General features: G+C 46.0%; 1 protein-coding gene across 1 annotated transcript in view; it reads left to right on the top strand.

Moving 5' to 3' along the window:
• The window catches only part of EXOC4 (exocyst complex component 4), a 599303-nt gene that overhangs the window by 522105 nt on the left and 53251 nt on the right, over positions 1-23947 (top strand). Inside the window, exon 15 of the mRNA XM_004598184.4 lies at positions 21683-21824. Coding sequence (XP_004598241.2) covers positions 21683-21824 — 142 coding nt within the window. The remainder of the gene's footprint in view (positions 1-21682; positions 21825-23947) is intronic.

Below are 23947 nucleotides of genomic sequence, written 5' to 3'. Positions count from 1 at the left end.
GGCAGTAAGCAGCAAAGCTTAGGACTAGAAGCTAAGACACCATGATTGACAGACAAGACTCCTGCGTGCAATGGTAGCCACATTTGCTCAACACCAGATGGGAGGCAAACCCAGATCTACATGCTTTTAACTTGTGGCTTGTCCTTCTAGCCCGCAGGGAGGCAGGTGCTGAGTGCCCTCACTTTTCAGAGGAGACAGTGGAGGCCAGGAGTGGTGGAGGCCAGGTTGGAATCCATCAAGCCTGTCTTCAATATCCACGTTCAGTCACGCACCACAATGCCACCTTGTTGAAGTGTGTGAGTCACACAGTAGGTGTGCCACCTGCCTCAGCTGGAGCTTCATTGTCTTGGAGGAAGGGACTATGAGGGAGTTACAGGTGACAGGGGCTGTAAAGATTAGCCCTCCATGGAAAAGGCCCTTTTGCTCTCTGGCTGAGTGCCCTTTAGCCTGCCAGGAAGTGTTGCGCACACCTGCAGTCTGGTGTGTGAGACCTTGATGACACACCCAGCACCCCCCCGCCGCACAGCTGCCCTTTGTGTGGCAGGCTGAGCTCCTCAGCTGTGACCTTCAAGGACACTATGGTTAGGCCGGCACTCACTGGAGGCGGGTTGGCGATTGGGACAGTCCTAGATCGGGACAGTCCTAGCTGGCTGGCTCTGCCTCTCGCCTCTCTTCCAACAGCCTCTGTGAAGACCCAGACCCAGACGCCTAAAAGGCTGCGCTCTTATTTGCTGTCATTCTTTGCACGCCATCTAAATCTTCCCACACAAACAACACTTACCGTGCAAGTGAAACAGATTTAAATTTAAGTAAAATGGAGCATCACCATGTGTGCCTGTGCCAGATCTGTGTAATTCTTTTGAGGTTTTGGGAAACATGAACCAAGCCATTTACGCTTCACAGGAACAGATTATGTCATTTAAAATCCTCAATAAAAATGCAGTCTCATATTCTACAGATGGGTGTCATTCAATTATAATATGTATTTAAAATGCAAAGGGCTACATTAATTCCACACTGTGGCTGAGATTTTAATTGCACTCCAGTTAGGGAATTCTGAGTTAATGTCCCCCTGGCGTCTCTTACTCCGTCGCTTGCAACAGATGCATTTTGATCCGAAGAGGATTTCGATATGTTTCTGCAGGACGTGCATGCGGGGGGGGCTTTGACTCGCAATGGTGGCCAGCCTTAGGATGGGGTTCATGCTAAGCTAGGGCGCCGGGCTGGCTGTGGCCACCTGCCTGGCCTCCATGGGACCAAGGACCCCAGCAATCACTGCGCCTGTGCCTGCCTTACTCCCTGAGATCAGCTATCACAGCGGGGCTGTTCTGGGACTCCCATGTTTGTTTTGATGGAGAAGAGGGGAGATGAACTTATTTAAAGTACTCTGAACTTTCAAGTGCTCATGAATGAAGAAAAAAATACTGAATGACTTTTAGCTTCAGAATATACACTAAATGTTTAATACATGTTAATTGACCAGCAACAATACCATCAGCCTCACTTGAGATATAATAATCTAGAAAAAGTACTGCCCAGCAGACACAGGCCTTTTGAGTCCTTAGGGATTTCTTAGAATGAAGACATCTCCATTACAGAAAAAGAAAAAGAAATACCAGTGCTTTGGGGTTAGGCAAAGAGTGAAAGGAACAGCTGGTAGAGCCACAGTGCCAAGCATTTAGGGGAAAGACTGATTTTACATGGAAAGGATTGGAATATAATCCATGATATGAAAGTGTCAACAAGGAAAAATATGAAGAAGCCGACAAAGGGCGAGAAGAACATCAGACAGGCAGAGATACTCTTCTGTTGCTCGTGTGGGACTCGCTAGCTCAGCCTGCTCTGTGCCGAGGCCTGGGGAAGCCTCAGCTCAGGCCTCGGAGACCGTTCGTGCAGAGCGCCTTGTTTCTAGGAAACAAGGAAATATCTAGGAAATGTTGAATACTGGGGAGAAAATACAGGCAAGTTCAAATGAAAAGGATGAACGTTAAATATAGAAGTTGGAACTTGTCTTATATGTTTTATGAGAATGTTTTTATTATGTATGCGCCTGTGAAATCTTTTTAATTAAAATCCAAAGGCTAATAAGAGTTAATATAAAAGAAAGAAGTTCATGTTCTCAGGAAAATAGGCAATATATATATATATACCTTCAAGGGAAGAAAATACATCCAAAACCCTGAGGAAATCATCAGAAGAGCCAGTCATGGACTCAGGTCTCCTGGATCTTTGTCAGGGTGTTAATGGCAAAACTTTAATTTTTTATATTAAAAAGGAAAGAAAGCCAGTTAAACTGAGCAACCAACCTTACTTTTCTTTAAACGCTTTCTTTAAAAAAGAAAATATTGCAGGGCCCAGTATTATGGTACAGGGATGCGAGCCAGCATCCCATATAAGCACTGGTTCAAGTCCCAGACATTGCACTTCGGATCCAGCAGCTTTTCAATATACCTTGAAAAGCAGTAGAAGACAGCCAGAGTGCTTGGGCTCCTCCACCTGCCGGCTACTTCTAACGCCCACCCCTCTCTCAGGCTTTCAAAGTCCACTGTCATTGGGCCTCAGTGGTTCAGGATTGTTAGGCACAGAGCAAGCAGACAGTGTCAGGAGCCTCTACTGTCCCAACAGTCCTTCTCTGCTCCATCTTCCTCTCGTTTCCCCTCAGAACCTGAAGGGATTGCCAGATTACCTGCGTGTCTTTTAGAAGTGTGTTTTGGATGTGGACTCCCCCAAAGAAGCTGAGCGCAGGCTACTTGGAGAGTGGCAGCCCTCCCTGGAGATCCCCTGGTGAGACCCGAAGGCTCTGCATGAGAAGCCAGGCTGGGGCCTCCAGCTCTGCTGAGTAGAGAAGGCTGAAGGGCCTTGGCAGATGCTGGGAGGCTGCTGAGAAGGTTCATGTGGATGACGTGACTAGTGATGGATTCATTCCCCTCTGTTGCTGTAGAAGACAGATGAGGCTTCACAGCTGCTGGGTCTGGGAAGAAAGATTCCTGCTGGTATCTGGGTTCCCACGTGAAAGAAAGGAAGAGAGATAGGCAGACAAAGGAGTAGATAAATTTTTGTTTATCTAAAAAAGCAAATTTTGTTAAGGCAGAATGTTTGGGAAAACACGAGTGCTCCAAAGCAGTGATTGCCTCCTTAGAAGTGCCTCTTTCCCTATATGCCTTCTCTCCTTGGCAGAGTGGCACCCGAGGCAGTGCCAAGGAGACAGTCCATTACTGAGTAGTGTACACAAGGCATGAAGGACATTAATTCACAAGATGAAAAACTAACAGAGTGTTTAGCTGGCTCTTTATCAGCAGTCACAGCCTGCACTGTCTCCATCACCAGTGTTGACTGAGCTGATGGGGACCAGTCAGGCCGGCTGATCACAGCTCATCTAAGCTTCTTGTTGCCTTCCAAGCTTCACTGGACACCCTGCTCTCTCACTGAAACACACCTCCATGGCTCCCAGAAGTGTCCGTTTCTCTTTGACTTTGTGGTATGCGTCTGCAAAAGTTCTTTAGGCCTGTGTGTAATTTACACTAGTCTGCCCTTGGTTGATTTCCATGGCTACTTTCTGAGCAAATTGGGAAGCTAGCGTCTCTGTTCCTATTTTACAGATGGAAAAAATGAAAGACGCGAACCACATTTTAGTAGTGATAGAGCTAAGATATTGATCCGACAGCCAGATTCATTTTCATTGAGCCCTTCCTTCTCCTCTAGTCGATATTCTCCACCCTCTCAGCACTCCTCTTACGGACAGTTGTTCTCTTCGCCGTATTTATGACTTATATCCTCACATGGTAGATGTGGACCACTCCTTCATTTGTTGCACAAAGAACTATTCTGACAAGGTAGTTATTGTTGAACATGCTCGCTACTTTCTGGCTTAAAAATCCTTTGCATCTCTCTTTGCCATGTAAGTTGTTTCCTCATCCAACAAGAACAAATGCGATCGCATGTTAAACTCCAAGTATCAGAATTTCTTCATTACATTCCAAGTGAAAGCGTTGTAGGTGGAGCATCATTTATGTGTTTGTATTTGGGTAAAGCAATCCTTAGATGAACACTGGACACAGAAGCTTAGGGGTGCTCACTGTCTACATTAGGGAATTTTGTAGTGCTGTGACTTGACAGTTCTTTGAGTTGTGGAGAATAAGGAAAGGACTTTCTTGGGTTTGCCTTCGACCTCCTAGTTGCCCCATGGCTTTGCCTGTAGCTTCACTGCCCACTTCTCCAGTCTGGCAGTGGGGCAGACAGTCAATCAGCCAGATGGTCACAGTGGTGAAACACTGAAACAGAAAGCCATAGAACACATGTTCTATGGAACTTCAACAGAAATTAATCTAAACCATTGAAACTCTTATGAGGCCATCAGAGATGATCCTCGTTTGTTCAGTAAAAAATTATGGACCAATTTAGTTTGAAAATAAAAACTGGTAGTGATTTTGTGCTATGGCATAGAGCTACAGATAGACGACCTGCCACCTCTGTCTGCAGTGGCTGTCTAAACACAGGACAGACAGGTGCATGTTGTGATTAGCCAATCATGGAGAAAGCATGTCATGTCATCAGGATATATGAAATAAACATCTGGAGGGAAACTTTGCTGGAGAAGGTAAGTTCTGATCAGGGTCTTCAAAGATAAGGAATAACTGAGCGGGCAAGAAGTCAGAAAGCCATGTTGTGGAGGAGAAACTAAGTTAAAGAAAAGGCTGTGGCGTCAAAGAAAGAACAGTTAGTGTTGGGGTGACTCATGCACTCAGTTGGATTCTGAAGTTGGGCTTATTGCTGCAGCACCAACAAGTGATACAGCTACAGACCTAGGAGGACCAGCTAAGGTTTTATTTGGACAAAGTCAAGTTATGTACACATCTTAGATGCGAAGACCTTAACTTTCCATGCCATGGCACTGGTCCTGAAGTGATTCTTGAGGCAAGGAGATTAATTAAGGCCTGATTCATTAATCGGGGTGATACAGTGAAGAACTTGTCTACGCCTGCTTTGAGCTGCTATACATAGTAAAAGTAATGGAAATTTATTTCTGTAGTTCTGGATGAATGAAAGTCAGAGACTGAGGGACCCGTATCCAGTGTGGACCCTCATGCTGTATCGTCTGCAGCAGAAGCAGGTGGGAAAGCTGGGGTGGGCATGTGGTGGCTATGAGCTCAGTGAACCACAAGAATGGCCTTTAACTGTCTGGCAGCAGAGCCCTTGTGAAACAACCAGCTCTGAAAGTCCCCACCTTTTAATATCGCAGTAAGGGTTAAGTGTCCCAAACATTGGGAGACAGACTGAAATTATAGCAGAGCTTACCAAAGAAGATGAACAGATGTGCAGGTTGGTTAAGAAAGAGTGATGGGGCTTCTGGAAGTGAGAGGCATCACAGTTATTGCCAAGGTCCTTGTTGGTGTGCTGTGAGGGTGTGGGCGTGTCAAGCACTGGATATGGAATTAACTGCATCAAATCAAGCCATATGCTCAGCGACATCCACTGAAAGGAAGCTGCTTCTGTACAGGTATGCAATAAAACTTAAACTTCAATACAAGCAACTAAATAAACTCCCCAAATTAGTTAGTTGAACTAGAGCTTTATTATATACAATTCCTTTATACAGACAGAGTTGATTCATAGAAATCTCTTTTTGTGGAGATACTGATAGTAATATTATTTGAAGTGTAATCCACAACTGTAATCATACACATTCATCTCCAAACCTTCTTGAAGTGGAAAACATGGGCTCACTGAGACGTCATTGTTTATGCCCTGTGTTTGCCCCATGTGCAGAGAGCACCAGACCAAGTCCTACGTGGAGTTAGTAGGCACGACTCCCTGGAAAGGCTCGGGAGGCACAAGAAAAGAGCACCTCCACCGAGCACTCAGCTGCCCGACGCCCCTACAGAGCTCTCCTCGCGAATGGGTTCGTGAAGGAAGAGCTGGTGCTACCGTCCAACCAAGAGCAAGTTGTGGGCTTCTATGCACATTCCACTTGGGATGTTTGCTGCCAATTTGCTAATTACCTAATGACTTTCCTGTATATACAATACTTTCACCTGCAATTATAACCAGTTACAAAAAGCATCAATTGCAGCAACCAAATGCATTTCATGTATAAACTTCTGCACCTCTAGTTGGAGTTCTGTCTCTTGAACGGAAGAAAGCATAACTATTTGGCAAGCATCCTTATTCATGGATAATGTGGAAACAGTCTCTGAATATTTCCATCTAATTTTTAGAATTTATCCTGAAGGGAAGGAAAAAAAGGAAAGACAAGAAAAGCTAGATGTCTGGTTTTCAGAAAATTCAATTTCCAGACATTTGAAGAAAATGTACGTGTGACTGCATGCTTAAAACCCACCAAAAGTAGAATTTGAACTGTAATACTGCAATAAGGTGGAGCAGTCCACCATGGGGGGGTTGCACAGGGAGAGGATGGAGGAACATCAGAGCCTATGAAACGATGTTATAAAATGAAATGCAAAAAAAAAAAAAAAAACCTACCCAAAGTAATGTAATTCACGATGGATTAAGAAGCACTGAGAGGAGGAGCTTCTCTGGCCAGGGCGCGAGGGCGAGATGGAGAGGTCAGGAACCTTGCAAACTCCCTCTTGCATCCTTGCCTGCGCAGTGCTGGCACTTGACTTACAGGTAGCACAGGAATTCTTGAGGTCCTTTATCCACTCCTTCCCGCTCTGAGATTTTAAGTGCCATAATTCAGAAATATCTCAGGAATTGAAGCTTAATTTCATTCATCAAAGCTGTTAGGAGAACAGAAGCCATTTCAGGTTTTGGATAGCAAGAGGGAAGTTAATTCGAGGGATTGAATGTCTTAAAAATTGCTGAAAAGGCTTAAAAAACAGCTGGAAGCACAAAGCAAGGGAGCTGGCGCTGGCTTTCAGAACAGCAGGAGAGGTAATGCAGGGTTTCACAGCCAGGGGGCAGTGGTTTTCAGGAACATTCCCGGGAGTTGCCTCCAGCCTCATTGGCTAGTTGCCTGGGCATCCTTCCGCCGTGAAGGCTGCGTGATAACTCTCCCTTCTTTTTGTCTACGCTCTCAGCAACAAATTCAGACTCCAAGTCGTACTACCAAGAAGCTGGGAAATGGGCAGATGTGTGAACTGCAGGTTAGATTGAACTTGACCTGCCCCTTCTCCCATCTGAGATCCGGCTAGTCCACTTCCCATCCAGCTGCCTGCCCATGTACCTGGGAGGCAGAGTGGATGATGGCCAGAATGCCTGAGGCCCACCCCCTAGAGGGGAGACTCCTGGTTTGACCTTGGCCCACCCTGACCCACCCTGCTGTTGTAAGCATTTGGAGTGTGGACCAGCAGATGGCAATGTCCCTCTCCATCCTCCTTCCCTTCATTTCAAGCAAAATTAACATTAACAAGGAAGAAGCTGGAGGTGCTGGGGTGCTGGGTGAACAGTTAGCACGCAAGGGCACCTGGCATTTGCTAGTCTGCCTTCTACAATAAATTTGATCCAAAGTAATATGAAAGGAGCATATTTCCAAGAGAGCGAATAAAATAACAAAATTCCTAGGTGTAATAAATATGAAGAGTGTTTTTCCAAAATAATCCCAGTGCAGTTATTTTCAGCCTTAATAGAAGACTTGGTGTGTCAATGTCTTCATGTTCATATTAAGATTATTTACAGCCTAATTCCTGTTTCTTCTGGTGAAAAAAACATACATTTCGCCACTCATATCTTAGGTCTCAGGAATGGCAAGGTCAGCTTGCCCTCCGCCACGTGGAATCATACCCCAGTGGGTTCTTTGTCCCCTCTCGTCATGGTGCCCCTGGCAGGGGAAATCAACAGTCTGTGAAAGCATGCTGATGCAAACATGGCCTTTCAGGTCCTGTCGGAGAAAGGCAAATCTGGCCTCTCCACACAGGAACATGCTCAGTGCTTTGCCGCATACGCTTGAATTCAAAAAATACCTCCTGGGTTGGTGGTGCCAGAGCCTGGGCTGCAGTCCTCCACTCCTTGGAAACTCCGCAGGGCTGTGCTGCCTCCAAGTCGTGCTAGAGGAACTAAGCTGCCTCCAAGAACCAGCCCTTGCTTTTATACCGGACTGCCACTTTGCTCTCTCCGGCTTGAAATGCCCTTTCGATAATTGAATGGGCAACTCTGGGGAAAGTCATTCTCTTTCTCAAGGACAGAAAGATAAACTTCAACCCGCTCCCTCGTATTCCCACTCCCGCACGGCTCCACTGACTAGAGCACTGCCAGAAATCTGCACTCTCCTCAGATGTTGTGATTTCTTATTCTAAGTTCAAAATGTCGCCATTTAACACAATGTAAGTGTCATAATGTATCATTTCCTTCCTGACCATTAGCCATGTGAACAGCTAACCCACAGCTTTCTAATATTTTGCAAGATTGTTTGGTGAGTAAGTAAATGAGTCGAAGAATCTCCTCCTCCCAGGGTTTCTAGCAGGAAGTTTGACAATCATAGGCTAGTTTTGCTGAGCACCTGCTGCATGCCAGTCATTTTCTCAAGATGCTTCATGTGTCTGGGCTCACTAAATCCTTGCCTTCTGAGGCTGCAAATGTTGTTGCTCTGATTCACGGGTTTAATGATTTATCCGATTGCAAGTGGTTGGATCAGAATGTAACCAATGCTTTGTAGGTCAATTCCAAAGACTAGCTGTGAATCCAAAGGAAATGCTGTAGATAGGAGACATTGGTGCATAATGAATAGAGGCAGCCTCCAATCCGTGTTAGTGGGGGTTTGAGGCGGTAGATCTCGGCCAGTGATCCTGGGCTGCTTCTCTCTGAGGCTCACCCTCAGCCTTGCGTCAACATAGATCATTAATCTCTTGCTTTTAGGAAACTTGATTCTGTATGAACTATCCATTGCTCCAGGGCTTCTATGGGAAAATCAAAGCTGTTGTGTATTTCTGATGTACAAAGACAGAAGCCTAGCATGTGTTGCTGACCTTCACGAAGCATTGCTGGATACGTATGTGACACCAGCACATCCGTGTAGCCATCACAGAGAAGATCCCACAGGTAAGAGTTTCAAGGAAAAGTTCCCAGCCAACATCTTTGCCACCTGCTGGAGAAATGGCCACACTCCCCTCAGTGAGTAGAGACTGTCAGCATGATGTATGCCTGCGGATTCTGCAGCAGGCAGAAACAAGTGAATTCTCTCTGGATTTCTTACTTTCAGCACGCCTCCCAGGAGATCTTACCAAACTGCACAGCTAGTCATTGACATGGTCTTGGTACTTGGCACCAGAGTCCACTCTGTTTTCTAGAAAAATCAGGTGTCCATTATCCTATCACAGCAGTAAGGTTGAAGTGGCAGCAACTTCTAGGTTTCTGTGTCTTTCTCTTTGTTCCTTAGTGTAGCTCTCAGGTTTCACCATTAGATGTATAAAACCAGTCTAATTATTCCAGTGGCAACATGAAACTCTAGCTAAAAGAGGAGGATAGTGCCTGTTTGTATTTCCTCCTCATATCTCCATTGAATAACCAGTAGTAGCAGGAATCATAATCATAATGAGTTAAGCACTTGTATGTCAGATGTGATTGCAAGCGTTTATATTGTCATGTGATCAAAAACCTGTAAGGTGTGAACAGAGACCCTCCTTTTGCAAGTGGAGAACTCGTGACCCTTGGACTGTTGCCTGGACTTGCCTCCCAGTTCCGGACGCTGTTTTGCGTGTTGGAGACACAAAGGTGACAATACTGTCTGCCTGCTCGCGGTCAAGGAAGGTCAGGCCAAATGTAGGAGTGATACAGTTGCTTAAAAAGGGAACTCACAGGAGAAGAACTGGACAAAGTTCAGCTGAAGAGGGACTCTGGGAAGGGCTCTGAGCTGCCGGCCCTACTTCCGTCTGTGAGGCTCTGCTTGCTCTGTCTTGTTGGGAAACATGTTATTTCTGTTTGGTTCAACTTTGGCATTTGCAGGTTGATCTAATATTTCTAATTTACCCAGTGAATAAACTGTCCCGCAGGCACTTTGGAAAATTCACAATGCTAACGTTAGAATGATCCAGTTTGAACATACCTCTTTGTCATGTAGTACTTTTGCCTCCAAAAAATCTCTTAACACTTAAATCTGTGCCACTTCCTCACCCAAAATATCTGACTAGGCGTTTGTCCACACTCCCGAGATGCTGTCTGGAGCCTGGGTGTGTGGAAACAAAAGGTCTCCAAGGCCCAGGGACTCTGATGTTGGCTGCACACCTTGCTTTTCCACAGGACTCCAGGGTTTGTTAGCTTTGTTCCTCCCCATTTCACTTGTGTATCTGGCAGGAGCTGAATTGGCCACACCATATGCCTTTTTAGCCAATGTTGAGGTTTTTAACCAAGCCTCAGGGAGGATTATTTGGAATAAAGGGGGAAAATCCATCTTAATGTTTTTCCCCAGGACTGAAAGCCACCATTCTCTGTGCTAGCAGTCACAGAGTGTCAGAACCACATGACTGTGCTGGTCTACACTGTGTGTAGACAGGACCCTAGCAACAACCTTGCAGAGCCTGGGGCTTGCTGGGACTGGTTACCAGGAGGAACTGGACACAGTCCTTCCTCCCCGCCGAGCTGGGAGTGCTAAGGGTGCTGGGAGGCAGTGCACACAGTCGGCTTCTGTGAGCCTGAGGGAACAACCAGCACTTCTAACCTTGGCTCTTCCTTTCGTTCTGCTCTTCAGAGTGGGCCTTGCCTAAATCTTCTTTCTTATTTTCTGTATTTTGATATTTGGAATGATTCTTCAGTTTCAGATGTTTGTACCTTTCTGGAGAGTAATATTCCAGGTTAAAGGATTGTGGAGATGTAATGAAAAAAAATTAGATTATAAACTGGGTTTTGCTCAGCTCGAAGATTAAATTCAGGAAGCGTTAGTGGAGGCCTGCTGTGTATGAGGTGGAGCTGTAGACAGGCATGTGGGATGCTACCATCAAGCTCACGAGCTACCAGGACTCTCTAGGCAAAAGATCATGCAGGATGAATTCTGCGAAGACTGCGGGAGAGGCAGAGCATCCATAAGAGTTCAAATGATTGTTCCTAACTGCGTGACAGGCACAGCACTGCATGTAACCTCCCCTCTGCACCCCCATTTGGTTCTCACAACTCAGAAAACAGCAAAAAGTTGTTAAGAAATTTCTAGTAAAAACACAAGTGGAAGAATCAGTTTCATTCCTCTGGGAAGCGTCATGCAGAGAGATGGCAACTTAGAAAGGGCCAGGTGTTGGTAACAGTTTGGGCTTTGATTTGGGGTGGGGCAGGGAGGAAGGAGGGCAGGATTCCAAGGAATACACTCTGAATTGTTCCTGCCCAGTAGGATGGGTAGTGAGTGACAGTGGCAACTCTAGGCTCTCCCAAAGCGTTGCTGTGGTCATTAGGGTAAGAACCTCCTGAACACTGAGCACGTACATTGTGTGTTCTTAGGACCATCGTGGGGAAGAGCTAGAACCCATTTTCATTTAAATAACAAGTGGTAGCGGAGAATGGGAAGCAGGCCTCTGCCTCTACTGCCTCCGACAAAGTGTGTATTCAGGGAGTGCTCTTCTCTTCAGCGTCAGTGACTGAACCGAGACGCCCTGCCCCATCCCCCGCTCCTACATCCTTATCTCTTTTCTTTCACCCTTCCCACCCTTCCTGCAATGTTGAGAAAATCCTTTCCTGTTCCCCTATTTCCTGTAGGAGTGGACAGAAGGCTGCTTCCAGATGCAGCAATGACAAGGCTGCAAGTTCCTGCTGCACTCCCCCCCTTTTTTTTAATTGTTTTTTGATACACTTTAGTATACGTGCTGCCCAAGGGAGCACTGTTTGGTACAGTTTAGATGGCCCTGTGATCTCCCTTCCCCCTGCCCCAGGTGTCCTCCCCTCCCTCCGTTCTCCCCTCCAGTCTCTCAATGGGCGTCTTTCGTGAATTTTCCCAAGTCCGTCATGCTGCCGCTGGAGTGCCTCCTAACCATGTAGGAGACTGTCATTTCGTCACGAGTTCATTCTTGTATCCCAGGGCCCTACTGTAGGTACAATGAGTAGAGATCCTCGTTATTTATGGTCAGTACCAATAAACAGAAGAGACAGTGGTCATCTCAGGTCATCTGACCTTTGGGGGTTGGCTCATTTCCGTTAGCATAATGGTCTCTAGTTTGGCCCATTTGACCACAAGTATTGTAGTTCATGTTTTTTGATCGCTGAGTAGTATTTCGTGGTGCAGCCACAGTTTCCTTCTCCAGTCCTCAGCTGATGGGCATTCAGGTTGCTCCTGTGCTCTTGAGCCTGTTGATTGTGCTGCAGTGAACATTGGGGTGCATGTTGCTTTCTCATGGAACAAGTCTTTTGGATATCTTCCTAGGAGTGGTATTGTGGGCTCACATGGTAGGTGGAGTTTTAGTTGCCTAAGTGTTCTCCATACTAACTTCCATAGTGGCTGCACGAGCCAGCAGTGGAGTAGGGTTCCTTTTTCTCCACACCCTCACCAGCAGGTGTTGTTGGTAGTTTTAGTTGCCTAAGTGTTCTCCATACTAACTTCCATAGTGGCTGCACGAGCCAGCAGTGGAGTAGGGTTCCTTTTTCTCCACACCCTCACCAGCAGGTGTTGTTGGTAGTTTTCTGTATGTGGGCAGTTCTTTCTGGCATTAGGTGGAGCCTCAGTGTTGTTTTTATTTGCATTTTATTTATTGCCAGAGAGCTTGAGCACTTTTTCATTTGTCTGTTAGCCATTTGAATTTGTTCCTTTGAGAAGTGTCTGCCCATTTCTGCACAGCCGTTTATATGCCCAAGAAGGGATCCATTGGTTGGCTGTTGTGTCTCAGAGAACAAGCTGAACTTCCAGAAATAGCTACACACTCATGTATGCACATGCAGGTCTAATCTGAATAATACCTTGATCCTTGGCAGTCAGGATTCCACTGGCCAAGGAGCGAGCTCAGTTAACATATTGGCTTTCAAAATCAATGGACCCTTCTAAGTCAGAGCCCAAATCCCTGGGAAAGTCTGGACTGAAAAGAGATAGAGAAGAAACCTTGCCTGTGAAGTAGGATATTTGCAAAATGAAGAGAACATCCCCAATATGTTTCTGAAATAAGGCCTATCCTTACAGAGTTGCATACCCCAAGAACTCCCGACTGGATTATAGGTGGTTTGGGAGTTGGGCAAGAGTAACTGAATAAGTGAATTGTAATAAAAGCAGAAGCTTAGGGCTGTGACGTAGAGTATCTGGGCATTGGACGACGGAGCTGGGCAGAGAAAGGAGCAAAAAAGTGTATGGAATTTTGCTTGGTAGTAATTGACATATATACTTTAAGAAAATTCTAATTAGATGTTAAGAAGCTGATGGATATTTTAGGAAATTAAGATCCCCTTCCATTTCAAATAATTTAAAGGAACAAGAATCAAGAAGCTCCTTTTTTTTCCCTGCCAAGGGCCATGTGGATATTTGTGATGTCATTCGTAGACAATACAAAATGACCAAATGAAAAATAATAGATTTATTATTTTGAGTCCTACCTGCAGTTGCCTTGGCAGGACCAGACTCTCCCCATCTTAAAATCCTAGGGATTCTAGGGTAAAGAAATCACAAAGTAGAGGATAAAGCTACTTGGAATTAAAGTCCCTTCTTGGAATGGTGGTAGCACAGTGTCTGGCACTTTTTTTCTCAAGACTCATTTTATTTATATGAGAGGCAAAGTTACACAGAGATAAAAAGAGACAGAGGGTCTTCCATCTGTTGGTTCACCCCACAAATGGCCACCTTGACCAGGGCTGGGCCAGGCTGAAGTCAGGAGCTTCTTCCAGGTCTTCCATGTGGATGCAGGGGCCATCCTCTGCTACTTTTCCAGGCATATTAACTGGATCAGAAAGAAGAATCCAGGACTTCAGCCTGTGCCACAGGGAATGCTGATGCTGCAGTTGGCAGCTTAACTCACTATGCCACAGCTCAGTCCTCATACCTGGCACTTTTAAATCCAACCCTAGTACTAAGTCTTGATGGCAGCATATCCCACAAGCACTTAAGAAAAAGCAAGAGGTTAGACTGAAGTGCTATTCTCACTCCCAGATTGACTCCATAAACCCCGTGAATTCTTTTTTATTTCCTTATTTGAGAATTTCAGAGACACATTTGTGAGAGTTTCTATCCACTGGTTCACTTCTAAATTGCCCGCAAAAATTAGGCCAGTGCCAGGCCAAAGCTGGGCACCAGAACTCCATCAGGCCAGGGCCAGGCCAATGCTGGGCACCACAACTCAATCCAGGTCTCCCATGTGAGTGACAGGTGACCCGAGTACCTCAGCCATCACCCACTGCCTCCCAGACTGTGCCTTGACACAAAGTTGGAAGCGGGACTCCAGTGCAGACACTCCGCTGTGACAGGCAGGCATCGTACCATCATCTCAGCTGCGGGGCCACTGCTGGCCCCCATCTTAGGATTTGTCAGTGTCACAGACATAATTATCACTCTTAATTCTTCTAAGAAAGTGTTTGGATGCTAGTTTGAGTCTCATCTGCTCCTCCTCTTATCCAGCTGCCTGGCTAATGGCCCGGGAAAAGCAGTGGAAGAAGGCCCAAATCCTTAGGCTGCTGCACCCAAGTGAAAAATCTGGTTGAAGTTTCTGACTCCCGGCTTCAGACTGGCCCAGGTCTAGTCGTTACAGTCTCTCCCTCTTTCTCTGTAATTCTCTTTCAAATGAATAAATAAACCTTAGAAAATGTGTTTAGCCAGGTATAATATAGCCTAGCCTTATTTACAAGATCTAATGACACATTACTCTAGGAGTTGAGAAGTAATGTATTAGTGTCACAATTTTCTGAATAGAAAACCCAAATATTAGAAAAACAGATAATTTTATCTTGGGTTAGAGAGATCATTATATGATACATACCACCTCTGCACAAATAGGAAGAAGATTCAGAAATAATTACTCTGCAATTTGATCTTCTAAAATGCTGCCAGGGAGCAAGTCTCACGGGACTGTTCTTCCCCATCTTTTTCTATCTTAAAGAAGTTTGAATACACAGTTAACCTTTTTTCTGCCCTGATAACCATCTTTCCCTTTTCAGTTTATCACTTCCATGACAGCTGATAGTGTCTAAGCTAATATTGTACCAATTTTAGATAATACTGCAGCTGTGCAAAGATATGCTCATATGCGTCAATTGAAGAAGTCGCAGTGAGTTGCCGTTGAAAGTGCAGCAGCTGCATCCTTGAAAACAGATGCTCTTCTGGGTCTGAATGAGTCCAATTTGGGCTAATTTTAGGACCTAAACAGATTTCAGTCTGGTTAGTGTTAGGATGTGGAACCACTCGAGACGTTCTAATGTCCTAGACTGATTGCTTTTCCCTGACAGTAAGGTTGTCAGCCTTCCTTAAGAGATCCTGGGTAGCTGACATGCCAGGGATCTTAAGTCAGCAGAAGAGCCTCACGCCCGAGCCGCAGCCACAGCAAGGCAGACTGACTGCTCATGAAGTACAGTGCCTTCCAAGGCAGCACAGTTTACACAAGTGAGTACAGGCTGTGAGGATTACCCAGGATTGCTGTAAGCCATATTTCTGCAGGATTCTGGGTAGCCCAGGAGTGACTTACTCCCCTAGCCTCCTCCTTATACCCAGGGGCCAGGGAGAAAGTTCTAATCATAAAATGGGAAGTTGCTCCTTCCTTTTTCTAATCTTTATCAATCTTTTATTATGTGAATTCATTGGCCTATTATGCTGGCCAATTAAGTCATTTGTTTAGTTTAATTAAAAGACCACAGATTAAGCTCTTTAGTGCCTCTAGTTATTCATTGACCTTTTTCAGTGCCTTCAGTTATTCAGTTATTCAGTGGAAGAAATATATAACATATATATCAACCCTTACCTGAAGGAATTAATGATGTGAAAGGCAGACATGCTGATAAACAGATAACATAAATGGGAATGTGATTAGCTATTGTCCTAGAATTGTGCAAGAGGAAAAAGCACCTATAAGAGCCAAGAATTTGCCTGGCAACTGCAGGATCCAGGCTGGAATGCAGGACATGGTGGGCTACCAGTTTGCATGAGTCAGGGAAGGGAGCAGACATGTTAAGACCAGCTGTTGCACCCTCTAGTGAGAGGTAGGACTGGGAGCGGGTCAGGTCAGGCCAGGCTTCAGCATCCCAAAGCGAAGGTCAAGATGGAAGATAAGCTATGCCAAGCTGGGTCAGAGCAACCACTGACTCGCGCAGGAGCTGTGTCTGGGAACAGGCCTGGTGTGGAAGCTAAGGGGACACTCTGGCTAGGTTGTGATTCCTGGAACAGGGGCAGCCAAGATGGGCTGGACATGGCTGCAGTGTCCCTCGGCATGTGTGTGGACTGGGTCTGGGGTGTACCAGGCTGGGCTAGACTCCACTGGTACTTGTGAGAGCCAGAATGAGAGTAGAATAGGCTGGGCTAGGTCTTGGCCCCCACTAAACTACGTGAAAGCAGTGTCTAGGCATGGACCAGGTGTGGCTGGGCTGTAACACCCAACAGTAAGAACTGGATTGGGTGTGGGCTAGTTGGGAAAGGACACTGTTCTTACCAGGACAGGAAGTGGACTAAGTCAGTGTGGATCAAGGACCCAATAGAGCAGCTTTGGGAACTCCTTTGTCAGGACACAGTCCCTGCAGGAGAGTGCAAGAACCAAGACAAAGAGCAGCCCAGACCAGGCCAGGTTGCAATATCTGCTAGCATACATATGATTCAGGTCAGGGGTGGGCCAGGCTGGGCCAATTCATAACACCCACTGGCAGATATGAGAACCAGGATGGTGTCTCAGGTGATTCCATGAAAAAATTCCAGAGGAAACGTCAGAGAAGTCAGGGCACACTCAGAGGAATGGGGTGCCACATAGGCCAAGAGTAGATGTGATTTGCAGAAGACCATGGCTAAGGAACGTCAAATGTCAAAGAAAGCTTTTGTGGCAATGACACTGATAGACACGTGGCCAATCTGGCAGTAAGGATATCCTTGACAGCTAGCTGTTAAACAGCCATTCTTTTTTTTATTATTGCATTTCATTTTATGACAGCGTTTCATAGGCTCTGGGGTTCCCCCAACCCCTCCCCGTATCCTCCTCCCATGGTGGATTACTCCACCTTATTGCAGTATTACGGTTCAAATCCAGTCATGCTTGCTTCTTTCATCGCAGGCATATACCATGCATAGAGTTCAGCATGTTATTGTCCAGATCAATTCAACAGTTTCTTGGGGAGACCATCTCTGGTCTAAAAGTAGAGCTGGCAGAATATCGTTCCGACCATTTAAAAGCCATAACGTAACATCAACAATAGTTTACAACATTATGGAGTTAATTGACATGGTACTGAGTGACTGATATGTTAGAAAATGCAAATTCTTTTTTTTTTTTTTTTAAAGATTTATTCATTTTATTACAGCCAGATATACACAGAGGAGAGACAGAGAGGAAGATCTTCCGTCCGATGATTCACTCCCCAAGTGAGCCGCAACGGGCCGATGCGCGCCGATCCGAAGCCGGGAACCAGGAACCTCTTCCGGGTCTCCCACGCGGGTGCAGTGTCCCAATGCATTGGGACGTCCTCGACTGCTTTCCCAGGCCACAAGCAGGGAGCTGGATGGGAAGTGGAGCGGCCGGGATTAGAACCGGCGCCCATATGGGATCCTGGGGCTTTCAAGGCGAGGACTTTAGCCGCTAGGCCACGCCGCCGGGCCCGAAAATGCCAATTCTTAACCACATCCTGTGACTACTTCATCGACATTTCAATTTTAGTTTATATACAACCGGCTTCTGTCCACCTTAAAATGGCTATAGGATACTATTCAGCTGTTTCGTGTCTATTTTCATTATTTAGCAGTTCATTGTATTGAAGCATTATTTTTACTGAACTTGGCAGATTTTAGGATAGTCCAAACTGGCTTATAACTTTAACAAGGCATTTGTCAACAGTTGAGGCACAGTTTTAGAGAACAGTTTTAGGAGGGGTGTGCAGAGAAATCTTCGATACCCAGTGAGGAGTAACTTACTTTCGTGTCCTACCTAGTAAGGTACATGTGAGTTCCTGTTGACCATTTCCTGTCTGGTTCTAAGCTTTCCTTGTTCTCTGTCTACCTATTCTAATTTTTTTGTTTAAACAGCCATTCTTAACCAACTGGAGGCGGTAAGAAGGTTGTGGCGCACAGTGGCGTCAACCAGGAGTCAGAGGGCCTCACCAGCAGAGTCAGAACAAGTGCTTTGCCAGAGGGCTGCAGGAGAGTGCCAAGGATTTGGAAAAGTCACAACGAAGTGCTACTGAAAGGACTACAAAGGGGCCTTGGAAGGTCTTTAAGACATCAGGGCCCAGAACATTTCCATGGCAGCCATCTGTACCTGTGTTTTCCTGCCAGAGGATGAACTACAGATCTGATCCAAGCTTAGATGGAATTTTAGGCAAGCTAGGGTGAAGCCAGAGGCTCCAAGGCAGTTGCAGCATGCGGTCCCTGGTGAGGGCCTGGACAGAGATCAGATACAGCAGGAAAAACCAAAGGGACCATGGAGTTGGAGCCGAGCAGCAGGTGTCACAGGTGTACAGGGTATGACACTAGAACTTCACACTTCAGGGCCCAGTGCAGTGGCCTAGCGGCTAAAGTCCTCGCCCTGAAAGTGCTGGGATCCCATATGGGTGCTGGTTCTAATCCTGGCCGTCCAGCTTCCCATCCAGCTCCCTGAATGTGGCTTGGGAAAGCAAGAGGCTCCAGGTTCCTGGCTTCAGATCAGCTCAGCTCCAGCTGTTGTGGTCACTTGGGGAGTGAATCAGGAGAAGGAAGAGCTTTCTCTCTGTCTCTCCTCTCTGTAAATCTGCCCTTGTGATAAAAATAAATACATCTTTAAAAATAATAAAATGTTATGTCTGTGCTATAAATGTACTATAATCAAACTAAAGTATAAGGTGCTGCTATTCAAAACTCCTCTTGGCTCACTTGTTCCAGCTTTTGCCTTGGCAGCTAATTTTGCTCTTGACTTACCCTGAAATGATATATTGTAATAGGAAAGGAGGATTGTTTAGTCTCTTGGTGGGATTTTCCCCGCCATATACCTTTCTTTAAAGATTTATGTATTTATTTATTTGAAAGGCCAACAGCGAGAGGGAGAGACAGAAATTTTCCATCAGCTATTTCATTCACCAGAACTGCAGCAGCCAGGGCTCAGCCAGCCCAAAGCCAGGAGCCAGGAACTCTGGAGTCTGTGTGGGGGTGGAGGGACCCAAACCTGGCTCACCTCGACTGCCTTCCGAAATGCATTAGCAGAAAGTCGGATAGGAAGCGAGGGAGCCGGGACTCAAACTGGTGCTTTCTGTGGGATACAGGCGTTTCCAGTAGCACCCCAACACACATGCCCAGGGTGCTATCCATAGAGTCAGGTCAGGGTCTCCTTTCTGCCTCTTGTCACTGATACACAGAATTGTCCCATGCTGTGCTGTTAGCAAAAGGATTCAGGACCTGAAAGGCCCCAGAAGGCTTTGAAATACTGTAACAGTGACACTAAAGTTTCTTTAATCTTGCTTGCCACATGAAAACACGCAGGGGGACCTTGGCCTTGACCTGCGTTCAAGCACTCAATAAAGTTACCATCGACAGTTAATGCAGAACTCCCTCTCTTTCCTCCTTAAATATCAATTCCCTTGAATAATACTGCATTTTTTGTGTTTGACATACTGTTGCAATTTATTAAAGTCTGGATTCCAGGAGAATTTAACCTTTTAAATTGTAAGGCTTGGTTGTCTCTATGGACCTGGGCTTGACAAAGTGCAGGAGTGGGTACGGCCTGAGAGGCCACAGCCACAGCCCCCGCCAGGACCACATGTTGACTGTGCTGTGTGAAGCGAGCCTGCCTCCTGAGCCAGGAAGTCATGCCTAACCACGTCCCACAGGTCCCAAATTCAGGGAGCCTTTCTCCAAAGGGCTCTGTAACCTGTGACTTTCAGATAGAAAGCAGAAGGTGCCAGAAACTATGACTGGAGCAATAGTGTAAGCTTGTGCTGTAATTCAGCTGAAGAATTAGCCTGGACCAATCATAAGCCAGAGAATACTGATTGCTTGTGGCTTTCTTGTTAATACTGTGTTTTATGTGCTATAGTTAGGTGTTATCTAAATTGTCCTCTTAACCTCATGGCAAAGGGTTGTTATCCCCATTTTAGGGAAGAAAATGAGGCGGAGACATTTGGAAGAATTAACTCTGTTCACACAGAATAAGTGGTGAGACCTGGGGGAACTGAGGAAGTTTCAAATGAGATTGCCAGAGTATTCTTTATGATCTCGGAGGTTATAGGGAACTGAAAGGACAATGGACAAACAAGAGATAAACAGATGTGATTAAATATCCAAATCATTTAAAATGTTATAAATTACTTTGGAAGCTAATTTATGAAATTTTTTTGGCCTCGCAGCTAAAGTCCTCGCCTTGAACGTGCCAGGATCCCATATGGGCACTGATTCTAATCCTGCTTCCCATCCAGCTCCCTGCTTGTGGCCTGGGAAAGCAGTCAAGGACAGCCCAAAGTCTTGGGACCCTGCACCCGTGTGGGAGACCCAGAAGAAACTCCTGGCTCCTAGCTTTGGATTGGCGCAGCTCTGGCCATTGCAGTCACTTGGGGAGTGAATCTTCGGACTGCAAATAATTCTCTCTGTCTGTCCTCCTCTCTATATATATCTGACTTTTCAATAAAAATAAATAAATCTTTTTAAAAAAGATTTTCCCAGAAGACCTTATTAGGGCTTTAAGTGACCAAGTGACCATAGGCTATACTGAGTTAAAGTAGAATGCAGCACTCCACCACTCCCACCCTCAGAGTTTTTTTTCAGATTTATTTTTATTTGTAAGGCAGTTTTACAGAGAAGGAGACACAGAGACCTTCCATTAACTGGTTAACTCCCCAAATGGCTGCTGCAGCTAGAGCTAAGCCGAACCAAAGCTAGGGGCTAGGAGCTTCTTCCAGGTCTCCCACGTGGGTGCAGGGGCCAAAGGACGTGGGCCTGTTTTCCCAGGCAACGAGCAGGGAGCTGTACGAGTAGTGGAGCAGCTAGGACATGGACCAGTGCCCATTTGGGATGCCAGCACGTACAGGCTCGAGACGATACAGTTGAGCCATGGAACCACCCCGCACTCGGGTTTGAAGGTTCAGTGCAAGCAGCTGGCGTCTGGTGAAAGAGAAAGAAGTGATCATTCTTTCCAGTCAGGCCAGACCTGATGTAGTATTTCTTCTTTTTGGTCTTGAGTTCCACGCTCCAAGGGAGATGCATAAGAACTGGAATGTTTTGGTTGATAAATTCTGAGAAATTATAAAACACTTCAGTCAGATTATTGGAAGAATGGTCGTACAACTGGGAAACTTCATTTAGAGAAGGGAAGTCTATTAGGGGAACATTAAGACTTTAATTCTCAAACCTGCTGGCACAAAAGATGCTTGCTAAGTTAGAGCCAATTATTACAAATTAATAAAAGCCGATATTGGCGTGGTATTGGGTGGTTCCAACTTTCAGAGATGAAACAGTTTGCCAAAAAAGGTGCTGTATTTCCTCCCGCGTGTGCAAACAGAAGCTCAAGTGCCACTTAAAGCTATAGAGAAGACGCAGCGCTCCGCGTGGTAAGGACACACGCCTTTCCGTGAAGTGAGCTCTGTCAGGAGCTGCATTTCTCATGCTCCCAGCACTGGCATTTACTGGGTTGGTAGCGAAGTCATCATTTCCAAACCCTCGCTCTCCATCTGATCACTGGCTTCCTGTCTGCAGCGCTTTCCCCAGCTCAGGAGAGCCACGTGCACATGGACCTCCCACCGGTGTCGGAGCAGATCCTGCGGACGCTGAGCGAACTCGCCAGAGCCTTCCAGGAGATGGCCGACCGCTGCTTGCTGGTCCTGCACCTGGAAGTGAGGTAGGACAGCCCCGCCCAGGGCTCTGCCTGGGAACACGCTGGCGGTCACGGCGCCGTGACTGTTTTCCTTGCACTGTTCTCGTGCTGCGGGCACTGGTCGGCGTGTGAGCACCTGCTGCGTCGTGGGTTTGATGACTCCAGAGTGTGAAGTACAAATGGCCAGCACTTGAGTGTCCACCCTAGGTCTATGAATAAACGTTATAAACTCTCCATTGAGGGGAATGGCAATTCTCAACATACAGAGGCTGTATAAATGAACATACATAATTAACACAATGCTGTCACACAGTGGGTGCTAAGCTTGGTGAATTTATCAGTAAGGTGGTTCTTATTGATACTTTTGCTAAGATGAAAATCAAACGAAGAGTGAGTATACAATTGTAAGAATCATGACCCTTTAAAGACAAATCTAAGAGATTAAAGAAAATTATGAAAATAGTTTCTAAGATGCCACATTCTGGGAGTATTCCTTGGTCTTCGGATAGTCTATAATATTACACCCATGGAAATGATCAAAGGGCTCATTTAGAGCAGAGAAACTAACCCTTTTTTTAAAGATTTACTTATTTATTGGATAATCAGATATACAGAGAGGAGGAGAGACAGAGAGGGAGAACTTCTGCCCACTGATTCACTCCCCAAGTGGCCGCGAGCGCCAGAGCCGAGGCAATCCGAAGCAGGGGCCCACAGCCTCCTCGGAGTCTCCCACGCAGGTGCAGAGTCCCAAGGCTTTGGGTCGTCCTGCTTTCCCAGGCCAAAAGCAGAGGGCTGGATGTGAAGCGGGGCTGCTGGAACACAAAGTGGCACCCATATGGGATCTCGGCACACGTAAGGCAAGGACATTAGCCACTGGGCTACCTACCACACAAGACCCTAAAAGTTTTTTTTTTTTAAGAGAGATTTTTATGCCAGCATCTGCCGCCCCCCCACACCATTCTTTAGAAAAATAATGGAATAGGAGACTGTGCTGGAATATTGGTATAGTTAACACAAATTTGGCATTAACCAGGTCCAGGATGCCCGCCAGCTCTTAGCTGCTTTTCTGCCAGCAGTATAACACTTGCCTAGGTACAGTGCAACCTAAGCCATTGCCTACAGCGGGGGAGTGATTGTAGATTTTATCTTCACACAGTGGTCCACACTTAGATATCTGCTCCATGTGCCTAAGGAGTAGAGTGCATGGCCAGCATAACCCACCCGTGTCTATGTTATGCTCCAATCCGTCTGTAACGGTTGGACCTCCACTTGTGTTGTCCAGAGCTGGCGCACTGAACAAGTGGCTGGTGAGCTATGCTCGCTGGCACGCGGAGGCTGCTTTCAAAAGAGAAGACTTGGGGAGAAAAAAGTCAATGAGCCATGCTAACAAGAAGTCCAGAACTGTCTTACTTCCCAGTTAACTTGATATCCGTCGCCTGTATTTTTCTTTAATGGTGTTAAAGTTCAAACCAAACAAATGCTCTCCAGGGCAGCAGGTTCGTTGTTGAGGTACCCCTCCGAAGAGCAGGTCACACTGAACCTGCTTCATTGTAAGGGACGTTCAGTCACCAAGGAGCCCCTTCCATAGTGTGGAACCCAAGGCAAAACCCACCACAAGAGAAGGAAGACCTGGTGAGACCATCAAAAATTTTGAGATTCTTTTTATTTGAACTTTAGAAAAATAAGTCAGTTGTCATGCTAGTCCAGATGCCAAGAGTGTCAGCTTCATCAGCTGCTTTTCCTGCCCATCAGGAGCCACTGTCTGTCCCCATTAGGTCTCCACATGTGTAGTTTCTGAAAGTCGGTCTTCGTACTGTGTAATCAGCAGGGTTTTGCAGAAACCCTGAATGCCAAAAGCACGTTAGGGGTAGCAATCATATATCAGGATTTCAAAGAAAAGAAACTATTGGATGTGATTTTTGTTGGTGATGATTTTTCTTTGTGTCTGCAGTCATTTTGGAACAAGTTGGTACCTTAAACAGTGGTCGTCTCTCCATGCCGCTGGCTTCCTATCTTGTAAACTGTTACCTCCAATTCATAGGGATTTCCCAACCAGCCTGTCTTCTTCCACTTGCTTCCCTGCTCTGCCGTCAGTCCACTCTTCCGTGCCAGAGTGAACTTGCCAACTCATATCTGGTTATATCACT

This window comes from Ochotona princeps, chromosome 25 (genome assembly GCF_030435755.1).
Source record: "Ochotona princeps isolate mOchPri1 chromosome 25, mOchPri1.hap1, whole genome shotgun sequence".
Classification (NCBI taxonomy): domain Eukaryota; kingdom Metazoa; phylum Chordata; class Mammalia; order Lagomorpha; family Ochotonidae; genus Ochotona; species Ochotona princeps.
Note: the sequence above shows the minus strand (reverse complement) of the source record. Positions and strands in the feature narration are given on the sequence as shown.